The 20,812-nt window shown below is 44.3% G+C and overlaps 1 protein-coding gene across 2 annotated transcripts in view; it reads left to right on the top strand.

Annotated features, from left to right (window-relative positions):
* The window catches only part of ASTN2 (astrotactin 2), a 384,099-nt gene that overhangs the window by 163,737 nt on the left and 199,550 nt on the right, over positions 1–20,812 (top strand). For both annotated transcript variants that reach the window (XM_073600690.1, XM_073600689.1), the window contains one exon: positions 5,059–5,226. In XM_073600690.1, the coding sequence (XP_073456791.1) occupies positions 5,059–5,226 (168 nt within the window). The remainder of the gene's footprint in view (positions 1–5,058; positions 5,227–20,812) is intronic.

Here is a 20,812-nt window from a genome sequence, read left to right as displayed (position 1 = left end):
ATCCCCATATGAGAGCCCCTTACATAAACTGTTCACACCAGAGTGGCCCCTTACATCAACTGCCCCATCAGAATTCCCTTTACATCAAATGTCCCCATCAGAGTGCCTCCTTATATCAATGTCCCCATCAGAGTGTCCCTTTACTTCAGATGTCCCCATCAGAGGCCCCCTTACAATAAATGTCTCCATCAGAGTCCCCCTTACATCAAACGTCCCCATCAGAGTCCCCCCTTATGTTAAGAGTACCCCCTTACATCAGTTGCCCCCATCAGATCAGTGCATGCACTCTCAGAGACCAGGAGGGGTGGGAGTGGTGGAGCGTCACTAAAATCTGGAGAGAGTGCATTGGCCTTTAGTAGCCTATCTTTTTGATAGGCCACTAAAGTAGAACTGTAGCAAGGCTATGGGCATTCAGATATTTAGTTATTTGCATATACATAATACACACACACTACAAAAAATAAGAAACTATGTGCTAACTCAAAAATTGCAGTAAAGAGGTAAAAAAAAGAAAAAGGGAGATCTCAAGATTTACAGAAAAATGCTTTTATTTTTATTCAGTTGCTCCTTTTTCTGAATACAAAGCTTCCTCTGATTGGCGGAGAGGCGCTTGGATGACATCATGATTTCTGTGTCAGCCAATCAGAGTTATGCCCCGTACACACGGTCGGATTTTCCGATGGAAAATGTCCGATCGGAGCATGTTGTCGGAAATTCCGACCATGTGTAGGCTCCATCTGACATTTTCCATCGGATTTTCCGACACACAAAGTTGGAGAGCAGGAGATAAAATTTTCCGACAACAAAATCCGTTGTCGGAAATTCCGATCGTGTGTACACAAATTTGACGGACAAAGTGCCACGCATACTCAGAATAAATAAAGAGATGAAAGCTATTGGCCACTGCCCCGTTTATAGTCCCGACCTACGTGTTTTACGTCACCGCGTTCAGAATGATTGGATTTTACGACAACTTTGTGTGACCGTGTGTATGCAAGACAAGTTTGAGCCAACATCCGTCGGAAAAAATCCTAGGATTTTGTTGTCGGAATGTCCGAACAAAGTCCGACCGTGTGTACGGGGCATTAGTGTTTTATTTATTCATAGAATACAAAGCTTCCTGTGAATGGCTGAGAGGCGGGTGGATGACTTCATGATCTGTGTCTCAGCCAGAGGAAGTGTTATATTTATTCATAGAATACAAAGCTTCCTCTGATTGGCTAAGGTGGAGAAGAGGTTGAATGACATCATGATCTCTGTCTCAGCCAATGAGATGAAGCGTTGTGATTATTCATAGAATAAAAAGCTTCCTCTGATTGGCTGAGGAGGTGAGGCAGTTGGAGGACGTCATGATCTCAGTCTCAGCCAATCAGAGAATGTGTTGTATTTATTCATAGAATACAAAGCTTCCTCTGATTGGCTGAGGCAGAGAGGCGGTTGGATGATGTTATGACCTCTGTCTCAGCCAATCAGAGGGAGTGTTGTATATTTTCGTAGAATACAAAGCTTTCTGTGAATGGCTGAGAGGCGGGTGGATGACTTCATGATCTCTATCTCAGCCAATCAGAGGAAGTGTTGTATTTATTCATAGAAAACAAAGCTTCCTGTGATTGGGTGAGGCGGACGGGCAGTTGGATGACGTCATGATCTCTGTCTCAGCCAATCAGAGGAAGTTACATAGTTACATAGTAGGTGAGGTTGAAAAAAGACACAAGTCCATCGAGCCCAACCTATGTGTGTGATTATGTGTCAGTATTACATTATATATCCCTGTATGTTGCGGTCGTTCAGGTGCTTATCTAATAGTTTCTTGAAACTATTGATACCCCCCGCTGAGACCACTGCCTGTGGAAGGGAATTCCACATCCTTGCCGCTCTTACAGTAAAGAACCCTCTACGTAGTTTAAGGTTAAACCTCTTTTTTTCTAATTTTAATGAGTGGCCACGTGTCTTGTTAAACTCCCTTCCATGAAAAAGTTTTATCCCTATTGTTTGGGTCACCAGCACGGTATTTGTAAGTGTTATATTCATTCATAGAATACAAAGCTTCCTGTGAATGGCTGAGCGGTGGGTGGATGACTTCACGATCTGTGTCTCAGCCGGAGGAAGTGTTATATTTATTCATAGAATACAAATCTTCCTCTGATTGGCTAAGGTGGAGAGGAGGTTGGATGACATCATGATCTCTGTCTCAGCCAATGAGAGTGTTATACTTATTCATAGAATACAAAGCTTCCTGTGAATGGCCCAACTCTATTTTGTTCCGGGAGGGGGATGGGGATTCCCCGTTCTACTGCTGGAACCCAGGGCTGTATACTGTATATATGCAGCTACACAGAGTTTGTACAGCCCAGCAAGCACACCTGTTAATGCACTAAATAGCTCATTTGGGCCAGCTTGGCCCGCTCAAACTATTTAAAGGGACATTAAATGTGGAGTTAGGCTTTAAATAATATATTCGTGAATACAAAACCATATAAATTTTATATCTGCCTGAAGTTCAGCTTTAAATTTGATTCGGCGCCCTTCTTTTTTTTACAATCTCCCTGACTCTGATTAACTGGGAAAGCCGAAGGGGTACTTGTCTTTTTATGAAAGGACCTTGCCGTATCGGGGGCACCATAATTTCAACTGGCAGGTCTGTGGATGCCCCATAAATCAGCGTTTTCCCCTTCGTGCAATCAGCCGCGTCTCCTTCGCCAAGGAACGACCCGGTAAATGGCCTTTGTTAACATATTATAAATATCCCCGTATAAAATACCAGACGGAAATCTCATTATAATCAGCGGCACGGCAAGAAAGGTAAATTGCAGGCTAACAATAAGACATTGCCGAAGTTTTTTGCTGAAGGAAAAAAAAAAAAAAACGTACAACGCTACACTAATGGAACAATAACTACATGCTACTCCAGATATTTACCCGAAATAAAAGCGGAAAGGATGCGGATACACATAAAAGCAATTGTTTAATGCTAGGTGCGGCAGGCGCACAGCCAGTCGTGCCTTGTGGAGGTAATCAGCTTTTTCCTATCTTAAGCCTTTCTGTACAATTATTTTTAATGATTGCCCATTATTCCTCAACATGCTGAACTGTCAAGCGATACGAGTCTATAAAGCATTCATTCTCAGTGGTTGTTATGCCATATTATATTTTACCCATTTCTCCTTTTGGAAACGCAATTAAAACCGCCGGAGGACTCCTTAACTGGGGAGGATCCCCGCAATTTTCCGGAAAGGCAAATTTTGCCTTTAAGGAAATTAGGTTGAACTTTTCGGTAACTTTAGACGACTTCGGAAATGGGTTTCGGAATTCCGCATAAGGAAGGAGCGACTTTTTATCGTAAGAAATTCCATGCTTGAGCCGCAGTCCGGTGACTTTGCCTAGGGCGAGATGATGTCACCAGTCCGCTGCAGGCGTGTAGGCAGGTGAAGTCTGCTTTCCACGCTGTAGGTGGCGCTCAACCGGAGCGGTACTGCAGCTGGAGAGGAAGTCAAGAGAAACTCAGCGGTGGATCCGTCCGTTAGGGGCGCACGGGCGCCGCCCCCCCATTCATGCATCCGACCCCCTGATCTACATACAGGGCGCCAGACGCCTTGAAAAAATGGCAGGTAATTTTTTTTTTTTTTTGAAGCACGTGATTAGAGCCAGAGGCTCTAATAGGCTTTAAAAAAGGAGCACTGCGCCCCAATCCCACCCAGTTGTGTGGCAATAGCGAATGAATATTCACTATCGACACACTGCTCCTCCAGCCTTTTTGACAATCTTTTAAGTGGACTTCCACCCTCTCCACCCCATTTTTTTCCCTTTTCAGGCCAATCCAGACCAATGCTAAGGATTTTTAACTATTTCACATACTCAAGCGTCCAGTGTATCCTGAAGTGTCCTAAAGAATCCTTTCAGAATTCTGCCCCTGCTCTGTCCCGCACCGTCGTGTTCTTATGTGATGCCATCGGAAGGCCCATCGGCTCTTCTGGGTTCAGCCACCAGTTGATAATGAATGCTATTAGGTATGGAACATCATAGCTTCCAAAGGTCCCTGATTTTGAAGGACTTTTCCACTTTTGGGAAACCAAATCTCAGCTTCCTCCTCAGTTGTCCCTGTTGGTTTGATGTAGGGAACAGGATTCAACCTCTAAATTATCGCAACTAAAAAATGGTGGTGATAAAAGCGCTTGTGGGTTTTATCAATCATTTTTTTCTTTCTTATTTCTCCAGGTCTGTTGGGCATACTTATTTCAGATGATTGCAAAATGAGCAAACAGTGCGGCCAAGCAGTGGGAAAAGGAAATAGATTTCTAGAATGTATCACTAGAGAGATTACCAGGAGGTGGAGATAGGTCCTGATTCCTCTATATCGACACACTGCTCCTCCAGCCTTTTTGACAATCTTTTAAGCAGATCTCCACCCTCTCCACCCCATTTTTGTCCCTTTTCAGACCAATCCAGACCAATGCTAAGGGTTTTTAACCATTTCACATACTCAACGTCCAGTGTATCCTGAAGTGTCCTACAGAATCCTTTCAGAACTCTGCCCCTGCTCTGTCCCGCACCGCCATGTTCTTATGTGATGCCATTGGAAGGCCCACCGGCTCTTCTGGGTTCAGCCACCGGGCCTCACGGTGACACGCCCTTATGACCCTTCCCTCCTTCTTTTTTCAATGAAGCACTATGCCTCCTCAGATATGTGATGTGCATATTCCAATAGGCCTAGTGGCATACAGTCCATTCATAGAAATAAAATTGTGAAGGGTTGTTTCTCATTCATTAGAATCTAAAGTTCGTTTATTGCCATTTTTTGTAATGAGAGAATTGTATTTTTGCAGCCTAGCTTTACAAATGTCACCCGTAGCTTTTTAAAGGTTACCAATTTTAATGATTCTACTCACAATTCCGCATGTAGTTGTAGAACATATGCAGTTACTAGTCCCCAAGGACCAGAATATCATTACATAATTTTGTGTTTGTACAATAAACCGAAATAATATAATCTACTTGTTAAATTTTAATTGAACCAGCCTGATAAAATATATATATGGCTTTTATCTGTTTAATTTGTAGGCAGCAGCTTTGTAATCACGGAAGGCAGCTATCTCGATATATCTAACTGGGTAAACCCAGCCCAGCTTTTTCTCTACTATCAAGTAAACGCCACCTCTCCATGGGTGCGGGATCTTTGCGGCCAAAGAACTATAGATTCCTGTGAACAGATATGTGACCCAGAGACAGGTGAGTCCAAGAAAGGTAGAAGATTTAGGCCCCTTGTAATGAATGGATGCAAGTTGATAATGAATGCTACTAGGTATCGAACATTATAGCTTCCAAAGGTCCCTCATTTTGAAGGACTTTTCCACTTTTGGGAAACCAAATCTCAGTTTCCTCCTCAGTTGTCCCTATTGGTTTGATGTAGGGAACAGGATTCAACCTCTAAATTATCGCATTTTAGTAAAAAATGGTGGTGATAAAAGCGCTTGTGGGTTTTCCCAATCATTTTTTTTTCCTTTTTTATTCTTCCAGGTCTATTGGGCATACTTATTTCAGATGCTTTCAAAATGAGCAAACAGTGTGGCCAAGCAGTAGGAAAAGCAAATAGATTTCTAGAATGTATCACTAGAGAGATCACCAAGGAGGTGGAGATAGGTCCTGATTCCTCTATATAGATCTTTATATAACCAGAGGGATCACCAGGAGGAGGAAGGTGGTCCTGATTCTTCTATACAGATCTTTATATCACTAGAGAGATCACCAGCGGGAGGAAGGAGGTCCTGATTCCTCTATATAGATCTTTATATCACTAGAGGGATCTCCAGCAGGAGGAAGAAGGTCCTGATTCCTCTATATGGATCTTTAGCTATCACTAGAGGGATCACCAGCAGAAGGAAGGGGGTCCTGATTCCTCTAAATAGATCTTTATATCCCTAAAGAGATCACCAGGAGGAGTAAGAAGGCCCTGATTCTTCTATATTGATCTTTACATCACTAGAGAGATCACCAGGAGGAGGAAAAAGGTCCCAAATCCTCTAAATAGATCTTTATATCTCTAGAGGGATCACCAGGAGGAGGAAGGAGGTTCTGATTCCTCTATATAGATCTTTATATCACTAGAGGGATCACCAGCAGGTGGAAGGAGGTCCTGATCCCTCTATATAGATCTTTAGGTATCACTTGAGGGGTCACCAGCAGGAGGAAGGAGGTCCTGATCCCTCTATATAGATATTTGGGTATCACTAGAGGGGTCACCATCACGAAGAAGGAGGTCCTGATTTATCTATATATAGAGGTTTAGTAATCACTTGAGGGATCACCAACAGGAGGAAGCAGGTCTTGATTCACCTAAATAGATCCTTAGTTAGCACTAGAGAGATCACCAGCAGGAGGGAGGAGGTCCTGAGTCCTTTATATAAATCTTTATATCACTAGAGGGATCACCAGGAGGAGGAAAAGGGTTCTGAGTCCTCTAAATAGATCTTTATATCACTAGAGGGATCACCAGCAGAAAGAAGGAGGCTCTGATTCCTCTATATAGATCTTTAAATCAATGGAGGGATCACCAGCAGAAGGAAGGGGGTCCTGATTCCTCTAAATAGATCTTTATATCACTAGAGGGATCACCATTAGAAGGAAGGAGGTCCTGATTCCTCTAAATAGATCTTTATATCACTAGAGGGATCACCATCAGGAGGAAGGAGGCCCTGATTCCTCTATATAGATCTTAAGTTAGACCTCATTTAGAATACCGTGTCCAGTTCTGTTGACCTCACCTACAAATAGATATTTAGAAGACAGAACAAGTGCAGAGATGGGCAACAAAAATGGTATAAGGTTTGAGGGACAAAACATATCAGGAGAGACTTCAAGAACTGAATATGTACAGTCTTTGGGAAAGCAGGGAAAGGGGGGACATGACTGAAATGTTTAAATACATGAAGGATGTGAATAAGGTGAAGAAGGACAGTACTGTCAATATGAAGCCAAGATCAAGAATATGAGGCATGACCTCAAACTAGCATAAGTAAAATTTCAATACTACTCTTAGAAAGAATTATTTTACTGAAAGAGTTGTTGATGCTTGGAATAGACTTCCAGCAGATGTATATATACACACACACACACACACAGTATATAAAAAGGGTCAAACTCGATAAACCATTTATCTTTTTTCTTCCGTTACTCGGTTCTATGTTTCTATGTAACTTGGATGGTGCCAGGGAGATGCCCTTTGCATGCGTAACATGTGCTAGGAAGTGTACCTATTTTTTGTCTCAGAAAGTTTGAAAGTATGGAAGTTGTCTTTACCAACTGGAATTTTGGTGAATGCTTGGGTCCCTCCAGAGTTTACCTTTAAAAGCAGGCAGTAGTGGATTAATTTCCTTCCTAATAGTGTCTGCATAGTTCTAACACCAAAGTCACTCAGTAGAGCCAGTTGGGTAGGACCAGTGAAACCTTTCCTCTCAATGAAATACCTACTGACTTTATGACTGTATGAAATGAGCTTTTTTCTCAATGACCACCAATGTTAAGGGCCTTCTTCTCACTGACGACGATGTAAGGGCTTTCCCACTTATCACCAATGTAAGGAGCATTCTTGCCACTGATCGCCAATCATGAGGGGACACCTCTTCCACTAATAACTAGTGTGACTTTCTCCATGATCAATAATATAAAGGTACACCACTCACCATTGGTCTAACTCAACATTTCTCCACTTGTCGTCACCAATGTAAAGGTGTTCTATGGATTTCACTGTCTGTATTTCTTTTCCATGAGCTGTGGATGTAAGTATTTATGTCAGGGGTTCCTCCATAGTTAGAAGGTTGACAATGGTTGATCAAGTATAATTGTATATTGATATTATATCAAGCATGCTGACTTTAGAATAGTTAACAAAGATAAGGTGCTATAGAGACACTGCAGAGTCTCGTAGAGATAAAAGCTTTCACCGACATGCAAAGTATACATAAACCCAATTACAAAACCATCACACAATCCTCAATATTTTAAGATCTTCAGCTTTCATTAAAATCATACCTGGTGAACCTGCCAAGAAGGTCCTTGTTCAGGCCCTTCCTGTTTATGAGGTGTGTGACAGTGCTGTGACCTGTAACAGTGGGAAAAGGGTTTTAGTGTCACCCAAGGTTCTTATCCAGGCAGGTTGAGGGGCTACGGGGAGCTTGCGTCTTACAGATCAAACTGTTTTTTCAGTTTCCTCAGAAGTTGGCAAAACCCAGTTAGGGTCCAGGAGCCTGAAGACTTTGTAGAGACTTGGTACAAACAAACAGTGACTGCCCCAACCTATAACTGGCCTTAACAGCAAGGAGCACATGGAAGGGCGATGCATGTCAAACAAAAACAAGGAAAAATTCACAGCTTAATTTACTAGCCTGCCTGAAACAAACCGAATTTGTCCTGTCTACCAGTTCACATTAAAGACAGGGGTTTAGTTTACCAGGATCATTCACAAATGCCAACAGCGTGTAGCGGAGTCGTATCAGCCGAAATGACAGCATCTGTCTGGAGGAGCAGAATGCGGCCTGGCCGTCTCATAACCAAATGGGAAGATGTCCAAGGAACTTGTGAGCCCTAAGTTCTTCCTTCTCATCTGGAACCTAAAACTGTCCCTGACAGATGGGGGGACCTGTCCCTACACAACCCACAAGCGAAAGCTGGAGAGGACGGATTTAAAAAAAAAAAAAACTACTGACCCAAGATGCCCACTATGGGTCACCTAGATGCAGCACAGCCAACCGGAATGCTGCCTCCAGAAACCAGGAAACAACAGAGAAACCAAGCTTCCCCTGAGTTCCTCTCCAAGCTGTGATGTCGGTTCGGTGAATGAAAAGGATTGGCTGCACAACAACTTGATTGAAGTCCATTTATTATATGTTCCATGTAAATGACATGACATACACCACAAAGTGAACAAGCCAGGACAGAGGTGGACATGATTCACATAGCTACACTGTGCTTAATCATCACTGCCAGTTGGGTGCCACCTACAGTGGAGGAAGCAGACTGCACCTGCCTAGAAGCTCATCCCCGGTTAAAGTCAGAACTCTACCTGTTAATGCCTTTCTGGTAGGGATGGGGTGCATATGTTTGGCCAGGGGCCGGGCTGAGAAAAGCCCTCAGTGCAGTTTAGAGGTGCCAGAATAATTCACTTTTGGGCAACTCCTAGTGTTTTTAGTATGTCACCATGGTCACAGCACTTCTACATGCTTTTTTTTTCCACATCTGCCTCCTTGCCTCAGCAGGTCTTCTGAAGAATGGGGTCTGCCTGGTTTTGGCCAGGAGGGCCACACGTACCCCAGACCCCATCAGGAGTCTGGCACCCCATTGGATCAAGACAAGGGTCCTTTCTCTTCAGAGGAGGACCATGTGTTACGCCATATGCACTGTTTTGTGGTTCACTTTTTGTGTGCTCACGTTTTTTTTTTTCGCACCTGGTGTGTGGTTTTGAGTGTGAGTACCTCACCCCAGAAAAAAAAAAAAAGATAATTGTGTTGCGTATGAGTCAATGTGAGAATGCATGGGGAAGAATGTGGCTTCCCAAGTAGGGTAGCAAGAATGAACCAAGCATTGCTTCCAGTTCTAACCTCGAAAAGTGATGCAAAGATCCTTGTTTGCCTTGCACATGCTTGTGTTCAATATTGGCCACTTATTCTTGGTAACCAAAAAAACCTTATCCATACAAAAAAAAAAGTCTGGAATGGGATAATTAGTGCAGTCAATGCAATTGATCACAGCACACAATCTGAAGACACCACCACCACCAGAAAAGAACCTCAGAAATATAAAAGGTAATTATAATTTCATTAACTAAATATTTCTCTATGTAATGCCAGACATGAACATTTTCTACATTTTAGAAATATATTCTTTTTGCTGTCATCACAGATCTCTACATAACAAAGTAAGCAGCCGGTACAAGCGTGCAATGGGCACAGATGGTGGGCCATCCCAGTCTTTCAAGATTACAGATTACAAGGAGGAGTTGATGCAAGCAGTTGGACTTAAGTTTATGTCTGGCCTTGATGGGGATTAATTAGATGCAGGCTACCCTGGTAAATTTATCTTTTCTTTATTAAATATTCATTTCACACTGTGTTTTTTTTTTTATCATGTTCAAAAAAACCTCATGTTAAAAAAAGAAGATGCTGAATACCTACTGCTCCAGTGGGGGGGGTGAGTCTGTATTCTGCTGTCTTCAGGCAATACAATATCTGGCAAAGTCTTCAGCACTTGATACTCGTGCGAGTGGTGAATGCCTGTACCCCTCGCCATGCACTGTGGTTCCCGCTACTGACCCTTACATCACTATTGAGTCCTGTAGTGACAAAGGGGTCTGCGGGAGGAACTATTGAATGTTCCAGGAGACAAAGGCGTTCAACACTCCTGGAGGAGTCAAACCTCGAAGCCTTGGGTCTTATCACATTTTTTGAGGATAGCTGAACATTTTTTTTGTTAATTAGAATTATAATTCTGGGAGCATTGGATAAGTTATTTAATTTATTTCATATGTAGTGGAATTAGAACACCGGTCAAGTTTTTATTGCTGTTGGTGCCCCCGTTAGGAAACTTCACCCTCTCTTTTTGTCCTGGTGACCCTCATCACTGAAAACGAAAGACAATCCCAAATTGGTTGGAGTGGTTGCCAGAAGTTGCCACCCTTTTTTTGTCCTGGTGATCCTCATCACTGAAAACGAAAGACAAATCCAAAGTGGTTGGAGTGGTTGCCAGAACAGGAATAGAGAGCTCGGTGTCCACCACCACCAGTGTCTCTGCCAATCCCTCCACTGGCTTTCACTCCCCAAGGAAAAAAAAAAATAAAATAAAATAAGCTTTTCCTTCTCGTCGAGAACCTTTCCCTGCCGCTAATACTGTCCATAACAGAAGGGGGTCCTGTCCCCACACTATCCACGCGTAAAAGTGCAGCAAAACCTGGGAAGCAGGGACTCTGCTGACCCAAGATGGCCACCAAGGGTCACCTAGATGCGGTGCAGCCTACCAGAATGTTGCCTCCAGGAACCAGGAAACCACAGAGAAACCAAGTTTCCCCTGACTTCCTCTCCATGCTGTGATGCTGTTCTGGTCGGGTGCATAGGCGTGCGCAGCCTTTTGCATTAGGGTGTGCACCCGAAAGCTCAAGCACACATACATATATATATTGTCAAAAGTATTGGGACGCCTGCCTTTACACGCACATGAACTTTAATGCCGTTTTAGTCCATAGGGTTCAATATTGAGTTGGCTCCGCCCTTTGCAGCTATAAAAGTTTCAACTCTTCTAGGCTGTCCACAAGGTTTAGGAGTGTGTCTATGGGAATGTTTGACCATTCTTCCAGAATGGCATTTGTGAGGTCAGGCGCTGATGTTGGACAAGAAGGCCTGGCTCACAGTCTCCACTCGAATTCATCCCAAAGGTGTTCTATGGGGTTGAGGTCAGGACTCTTTGCAGCACTGATGGGCACTGATATGCAGCACAGATGGGCACTGATATCCAGCACTGATAGGCAGCATTGGTTGGCATTGATTTACAGCATTGGTTGGCACTGATTTACAGCACTGGTTGGCACTGATAGGCAGCATTGGTTGGCACTGATAGGCAGCACTGGTTTGCACTGATAGGCAGCACTGGTTGGCACTGATAGGCAGCATTGGTTGGCACTGATAAGCAGCACTGGCACAGATAGGCAGTACTGGTTGGCACTGATAGGCAGCATTGGTTGGCACTGATAAGCAGCACTGGCACTGATAGGCAGCATTGGTTGGCACTGATAGGCAGCACTGGTTTGCACTGATAGGCAGCACTGGTTTGCAATGGTTGGCACTGATAGGCAGAATTGGTTGGCACTGATAAGCAGCACTGGCACGGATAGGCAGTACTGGTTGGCACTGATAGGCAGCATTGGTTGGCACTGATTGGCAGCATTCGTTGGCACTGATTGGCAGCATTCGTTGGCACTGATTGGCAGCACTGATGGACACTGACTGGCAGCACTGATGGGCACTAATTGTCAGCACTGATTGGCACTGATAGGCAGCACTGATAGGCAGCATTGGTTGGCACTGATTGACAGCATTGGTTGGCACTGATTTACAGCATTGGTTGGCACTGATAAGCAGCATTGGTTGGCACTGATAAGCAGCTTTGGTTGGCACTGATAGGCAGCACTGGTTTGCACTGATAGGCAGCACTGGTTGGCACTGATAGGCAGAATTGGTTGGCACTGATAAGCAGCACTGGCACAGATAGGCAGTACTGGTTGGCATTGATAGGCAACATTGGTTGGCACTAATAAGCAGCACTGGCACTGATAGGCAGCATTGGTTGGCACTGATAAGCAGCACTGGCACTGATAGGCAGCATTGGTTGGCACTGATAGGCGGCACTGGTTTACACTGATAGGCAGCACTGGTTTACAATGGTTGGCACTGATAGGCAGAATTGGTTGGCACTGATAAGCAGCACTGGCACAGATAGGCAGTACTGGTTGGCACTGATAGGCAGCATTGGTTGGCACTGATTGGCAGCATTGGTTGGCACTGATTGGCAGCACTTATTGGCATCATTGGTTGGCACTGATAGGCAGCATTGGGTGGCACAGATAGGAGAGAGGGGGAGTTTCACATTCAGGAGATAGTGAGAATTGCCAGAGCTGTTCAGTGTATGAAAGTGTCAGATAATGACACTGCATGCAGGGAGAGACACCAGCTGTTAAAAGTCAGCGGTGATGCTGGTGGTGGGCGGGACTGAACAGTTACCAAACACCAGCCAATAGGATGGGTCTGGGCGGGCCGCTACATTTCTCTGGCTCCGCCCCCTCTCTGAAGCAGCCCAATCATTGGCTGGTGTTGGCGCTTGATCCCGCCCACCCCCGACATCGCGGCTGAGTTGTAATGACTTACAACTCAGCCGCGATGTCGGGAGTGGGCGGGACCAAGCGCTATAAACACCAGCCAATGTTTGAGATGCTTCAGAGAGGGGGCGGGGCCACATAAATGTAGCGGCCCGCCCAGACCCCATCCCATTGGCTGGTGTTTGATGGCCGTTCTGTCCCGCCCACCCCCGACATCACCCCGACATTTTGACAGCTGGTGTCTCTCCCTGCATGCAGTGTCATTATCTGACACTTTCATACACTGAACAGCTCTGGCAATTCTCACGATCTGCTGCCTGTGAAACTGTTTCACAGGCAGCGCGGGCCACACTTTCTTGGATGCAGCATTTTGGGGCAAATCTCTGGACACAGCACGGGGTGATTAGGGTGTGCCCAGGCACACCCGGCACACCCCGTGCGCACGCCTATGGTCGGGTGCCAAAAACAGTTAAGGCAAAACAGTTCACACCAAACCAAGTGGGAAAAGGACACAAATGGGAGCACTCACAAATGCCAACATTATGTAGCAGAGCAGGTATCAATCAAACTGACAGCGTCTATCTGGAGGGGCAGAATGCAGCCTAGCGGTCTTGTACCCAAACGGGAAGAGGTCCAAGGAACTTGCAAGCCCTAAGCTTTCCCTTCTCATCTTGAACACTTCCCTGCCTCTAATACTGCCCTGACAGGGGGGGGGGCTTTTCCCTTTTCTACCCACATGTAAAAGGGTGGCAAATCCTGGGAAGCAGGGACTTAAAAAGACTCTGCAGACACAAGATGGCCATTAAGAGTCACCTGGGTGCAGTGCAGCCAACCAGAACGCTGCCTCCAGGAACCAAGAGGAAACCACAGAGAAACCAAGTTTCCTCCCAACTTCCTCTCCAGGCTGTGATGCTGCTCTGGTCAGGCGCCACCTACAGTTGGAGGAAGCAGACTGCACCTGCCTAGAGGCTTGTCCCCAATTGAACAGCAGAACTCTCCCTAAGTGTGAATACCTTTTCTGATAGGGATGAGCTGCATTTGTCTGGCCAGGGGTCGGGCTGAGAAAAGCCTGTGTTGCCGATGTCCCTGGAGTGGCGATCTAGTGCCAGAATAATTCACTTTTGGGCAAACTCACAGTGTTTTTTAGTATGGCACCATGGCCACAGCACTTCTACGTGCTTTTTTTTCACATTTGCCTCCTTGCTTCAGCAGGTCCCCCTGAAAAATGGGGTCTGCCCGGCAACTAAGAACTAATAACAATTAATAACGACATACAAAGCCATTCAAAAACTTTGTCCCAAGCTACGTCACCAATCTTTTCTCGATATATCACCCAAACCGTACTGGTCTGACCTCCTAATCTGTAGCTCCCTGGTCTCCACATTCCATGCTCACCTCCAGGACTTCTCCAAAGCCTCTCCTATTCTCCAAAATTCTGTGCTGCCGCTCCTACCTTGTCCACCTTTAGGCAATCCCTGAAAACTCATTTCTTCAGAGAAGCCTATCTCACCTCCACCTAAAAAAACAAAGCTTTTATTTTTACATCAGCTTATCCAATCACAGGTATTGCCTTTGGTACCCCTTGCTCCTCCTTATCAGATTGTAAGCTCTCACTAGCAGGGCTTGAACTGTATTGTAACTGTACTGTCTCCCTTTAACTTGTAAAGCACTGTTGGTGCTATATTAACCGGTTCCCGACCAGCCGTCGCAATTATACTGCGGCAGGATGGCTCCCCTGGGCGAGCCGTCGTAGCTGTACGTCGGCGCTTTAAGAAGCTGTAGGAGACGCGCGCACGCAGCGCGTCCCTGGAGCCGATGCGAGTGCCTGGCGGGCGTGATGACTGCCAGGCACCCATGATCGCTCGTGACAGAGCGAGACCCGGAATCTGTGTGTGTAAACATACAAATCCCGGTTCTGTCAGGGGAGAGGAGACCGATCGTGTGTTCCTACTAAGTAGGAACAAAGATCGGTCTCCTCCCCTAGTCAGTCCCATCCCTCCCACAGATAGAACTCAGCTAGGGAACACAGTTAACCCCTTGATCGCCCCCTAGTGTTAACCCCTTCCCTGCCAGTGACATTTTTACAGTAATCAGTGCATTTTTATAGCACTGATAGCTGTATGAATGACATTGGTCCCAAAAATGTGTCAAAAGTGTCTGCCGCAATATCGCATATCCCGATAAAAACAAATAATAATAATTAAAATGCCATAAATCTATCCCCTATTTTGTAGACGCTATAACTTTTGCGCAAACCAATCAATATACGTTCATTGCGATTTTTTTTTTTTTTTTACCAAAAATATGTAGAAGAATACATATCGGCCTAAAATGAGGAAAAAAACATTTTTTTTTTTTTTAAATGGGATATTTTTTATAGCAAAAAGTAAAAAATATTGTGTTTTTTTTCAAAATTTTCCCTCTTCTTTTGTTTATAGCGCAAAAAATTAAAAACCGCAGAGGTGATCAAATACCACCAAAAGAAAGCTCCATTTGTGGGGAAAAAAGGACATCAATTTTGTTTGGGTAGAGCGTCGCACGACCGCGCAATTGTCAGTTAAAGCGTCGCAGTGCCGTATCGCAAAAAATGGCCTGGTCAGGAAGGGGTATTAATTCTTCCGGGGCTGAAGCGGTTAAACTGAAAAATTCTTGTAGCAATAGATCTTTTTCAGAGCCTATATAGAAAATGGTACCGCAAAAGTAAATTTATAAAATCATAAAGTTTATTATCCAAATATTACAATTGTAAATATTCAGTGTTTGCAAAGCGAAGTTCTTCAAATCTTATTTCAATTCTAACGTCCACATGTTAGCTCAACGCGTTTCAAATGCTTCAAATAGCTACATCAGGAGCACGTGTGAACATTACCCGTATAGGAAAATCCAGTATTGGGAAATCAAATGTTTCCAGCTGGAGGGGAAACTCTAAATTACGAAAGGGGACAACCGAGGGACATGAAGATAATTGTCCAAAAGGTGTCAACAAAACTCCACTATTAGTCCTCCCCTTTTTTTTTTTTACATCAAAAAGCAAAGAGCTTCAAAGATAATGAGCAAAATATTCATGCAAGAATCTAAAATCACTTCTGGTCTGGAGTTCCATCCTGCCATCCATAGATGGGATGCAACAGCACCCCTAGAACCTTGACCACAATAGCAATGTATGTATTCCAGGTAGTTTAATAATCAGCAGATCGAGATACTCCAAACACCATCCCCCCAGGCAGATCCAATCAAACTGGTGTTATATATATTGTGTATAATAAAGGGAAGATCTTCCAATTGGAACACTAGTGACTATGATCCTGGTGATTACCAAGGATTTCCCTCACTTAGGAGGAACTTTCTCTCAGATCCTACTGTGACTACGGGACGTGAAGAGAAATCTTCGCCAATTTGACACAGATGGCAAAAAAAAAAAAAATGACAGAGGTTATACCTCTCCCTTACCTCTAAGGTGAAAACAGGTTTTGGTTGAGGTCTACTTTAAGGCCTTAACCCCATTTGGAAATAACCTTTGTGGCTACCTCAATTCCTTTAGAACAGTGGTCTCCAAACTGCGGCCCGGGTCCAAATACGGCCCTTTGCTTTTAACCAGCCCTTGGGACACTATTTCATTGACTGACACCAACGAAGGCACAGTTCCTCCCAAAGACACCAACAATGGGGCTCGGTGATACCAAGGATGGGACACTATTCCTCCCAATGACACCAAGATGGGGCACAATTCCTCCCAATGACACCAACAATGGGGCTCAGTGATACCAACAATGGGACACAATTCCTCCCAATGACATTAAGATGGGGCACAATTCCTCCCAATGTCACCAATGATGGGGCAGAATTCCTCCCAATGTCACCAATGATGGGACACTATTCCTCCCAATGACACCAAAGATGGGACACAATTCCTACCAAAGATACCAACGATGGGACACAATTCCTCCCAATGACACCAAGATGGGACACAATTCCTCCCAATGACACCAAGATGGGGGGCACAATTCCTCGCAATATCACCAAAGATGGGACACAATTCCTACCAAAGATAACAATGATGGGGCTCAATTCCAATGACACCCAAGATGGGGCACGATTTTTCCCAATGACATCAATGATGGGACACAGCTTTTCCCAATGACAATAACAATAGGGCACAATTCATACCAAAGACACCAACGATGGGGCACAATTCCTCCCAATGACACCAAAGATGGGGCACAATACGCACCAATCACACCAAAGATGGGGCACAATACCCACCAATCACACCAGCAATGGGGCAACGTTCTTCCCAATGACATTAACAATAGGGCCCAATGACACAAACGATGGGGCAAAATTCCTACCAAAGACACCAATGATGGGGCAAAATTTCCTCCCACTGACACCAAAAATGGGGCATTGTTTACCCCAACTGGGACATTGGGACCAACAATGGGACACAATTCCTCCCAATAACACCAACAATGGGGCTCAGTGATACCAACGATGGGACACAATTCCTCCCAATGACACCAAGATGGGGCACAATTCCTCCCAATGTCACCATTGATGGGGCACAATTCCTCCCAAAGACACCAAAGATGGGACACAATTCCTACCAAAGATACCAACGATGGGACACAATTCCTCCCAATGTCACCAATGATGGGACACAATTCCTACCAAAGATAACAACGATGGGGCACAATTCCTGCCAAAGACACCAAAGATGGGGCACAATACGTACCAATCACACCAAAGATGGGGCACAATACGCACCAATCACACCAAAGATGGGGCACAATACGCACCAATCACACCAGCGATGAGGCACCGTTCCTCCCAATGACATTAACAATAGGGCCCAATGACACCAATGATGGGGCAAAATTCTTCCTACTGACACCAAAAATGGGGCATTGTTTACCCCAACTGGGACATTTTCTACTCTTGATGGCCACAGTTCAGCCTCCCTAAATTCTGAAGAACAGTAAACAGGCCCTTTGTATAGAAAGTTTGGAGACCCCCTGCTTTAGAATGTTAAAGGCCCCAAACATAGACCCTTTATTATTTATTTATAAGTAGCATATAGTTAGGCCTTGTATGTTTAGTACATATACACTATATTGTCAAAAGTATTGTGACGCCTGCCTTTACACACACATAAACTTTAATGGCATCCCAGTCTTAGTCCGTAGGGCTCAATATTGAGTTGGCCCACCCTTTGCAGCTTCACCTCTTCTGGGAAGGCTGCCCACAAGGTATAGGAGTGCTTAAAGCTGGGGTATAAAGGCAGGTGTCCCAATACTTTTGGCAATACAGTATATATATTACAAAAGTAAAAAGACGTGTTTTTATGAGATATACAGTATATATCTATATATATTTTGATATTTTAGCTAGCTAACTATGTCCCCCAGTGTTTTACTACAACATACCATTCAAAAAAATGTGACTTAAGTTTTTTTTTTTCCCCTCATTTTTTAGTTCTAAACATTATTAAGATCAAATTTTACAAAATTACGTACCGTTGCAAAAATCCTTTTTTTATCACGATACAAAAGCCTCTATAAGTACAATGCCCTCCTACTGTCTCCAAACCTCCTGCTCAGCTTGAATACGTTATATCTACTTAATAATCTCAAATATTCAATTATCTTTCAATTCCTCAAGCTGGTACTTTCAAAAGGTATGAGACCACTTCTCAACGGGGTTTCCAGATATTAATTCTGCTTCTTTAGGAGATAAAAGGGTAGCAGATAATTTAGTTTTAGCACTTGGCCAGTCAGGCACCCAGGCCAACAAAACCTTACGAATGGGGCAAGGGGGTCGCGTGGGATATAAGGATCTTCAAAGACCAAAGTTAGTACCTAATGGTTAGACTATCAATAAAAAAAAAAATTATTCCTTATTGATTATTAAACGATCAAAGATAGTCAGAAGCATTAAAATTCATTGGTGTAGATATACAGCGTGATGAGGGGTATATTTACACCATTCTTCTTTGGGGGAGGGAGTGCAACATCAATTTGACCAATGTACTAGATCAGGGGTCTCAAAACTTTCTAAACAAGGCACCAGTTTACTGTCCTCCAGACTTAAGGGGGGCCGGACTGTGGCCAATGGGAGTAGAAAATGTCCTGGTGTCAGTGGAAGTAAACAATGCCATAACTTTAGTGGAAGGAATAGTGTCCCATCATTGGTATCATTGGGAGGAATAGTGTCCCATCATTGGTATCAGTGGGAGGAATAGTGTCCCATCATTGGTATCAGTGGGAGGAATAGTGTCCCATCATTGGTATCAGTGGGAGGAATAGTGTCCCATCATTGGTATCAGTGGGAGGAATAGTGTCCCATCATTGGTATCAGTGGGAGGAATAGTGTCCCATCATTGGTATCAGTGGGAGGAATAGTGTCCCATCATTGGTATCAGTGGGAGGAATAGTGTCCCATCATTGGTATCAGTGGGAGGAATAGTGTCCCATCATTGGTATCAGTGGGAGGAATAGTGCCCCATAATTGGTATCAGTGGGAGGAATAGTGCCCCATCATTGGTATCAGTGGGAGAAATAGTGCCCCATCATTGGTGTCAGTGGAAGGAATAGTACCCGATCATTGGTGTTAGAGGGAGGAATAGTGCCCCATCATTGGTATCAGTGGGAGGAATAGCGTCACATTATTGGTATCAGTGGGGAAAATAGTGTCCCATCGTTGGTATCAGTGGGAGGAATAGTGTCCCATCATTTGTATCAGTGGAGGAATAATGCCCCATCATTGGTATCAGTGGGAGGAATAGTGCCCCATCATTGGTATCAGTGGAGGAATAATGCCCCATCATTGGTATCAGTGGGAGGAATAGTGCCCCATCATTGGTATCAGTGGAGGAATAGTGCCCCATTATTGGTATCAGTGGGAGGAATAGTGTCCCATTATTGGTATCAGTGGTGAGGAATAGTGTCCCATCATTGGTATCAGTGGGAGGAATAGTGCCCCATCATTGGTGTCAGTGGAAGGAATAGTGTCCCATCATTGGTATCAGTGGGAGGAATAGTGTCCCATTATTGGTATCAGTGGTGAGGAATAGTGTCCCATTATTGGTATCAGTGGTGAGGAATAATGCCCCATCATTGGTATCAGTGGGAGGAATAGTGCCCCATCATTGGTGTCAGTGGGAGGAATAGTGTCCCATCATTGGTATCAGTGGGAGGAATAGTGCCCCATCATTGGTGTCAGTGGGAGGAATAGTGTCCCATCATTGGTGTCAGTGTGAGGAATAGTGTCCCATCATTGGTGTCAGTGGGAGGAATAGTGCCCCATCATTGGTGTCAGCGGGAGGAATAGTGTCCCATCATTGGTGTCAGTGGGAGGAATAGTGCCCCATCATTGGTGTCAGTGGGTGGAATAGTGCCCCATCATTGGTGTCAGTGGGAGGAATAGTATCCCATCATTGGTGTCAGTGGGAGGAATAGTGCTCTATTGTTGGTGTCAGTGGCAAGATTAATGCCCTGATTGTTGGTGTCAGTAGAAAGAATAGTACCCAAAGGTCCGGATATTGTAAAGGCAAAGGGCCACAGTTTGGAGACCGCTGTGCTACATAATTAAATATGCAGAAACTTTATTTTTTAGTTTCAGATAGAGTGGGTTTTGGTGTGGTGCTTTCTGTGTACCCAGTAAGGTGATTCACCTTCTTCATTCCTTCCTTCCTGGAGGCCATGGTCATCAGGACAGAAATGTGAATACATGAAAGTGAGGGAACATCTAAGATTTCAAGTTGTCCTGCTGGAAGAGAAATGCAGGAGAAAGCTTACAATAGGGACATTTGATCCAGTAAAAAATGTCTAGGACAGTCTTTCTCTAACCTTTTTACCCAAGAGAAAACCTTTAAATAATTTTCAGGTCTCAGGAAACCCCTGCTAAAATTGTGGTTTCAGTAGAAAAAATGCCACTTACATTGGCGGTCATTGGGAAAACCCT

This window comes from Aquarana catesbeiana, linkage group LG09, assembly GCF_042186555.1.
Source record: "Aquarana catesbeiana isolate 2022-GZ linkage group LG09, ASM4218655v1, whole genome shotgun sequence".
Lineage (NCBI taxonomy): Eukaryota > Metazoa > Chordata > Amphibia > Anura > Ranidae > Aquarana > Aquarana catesbeiana.
Note: the sequence above shows the minus strand (reverse complement) of the source record. Positions and strands in the feature narration are given on the sequence as shown.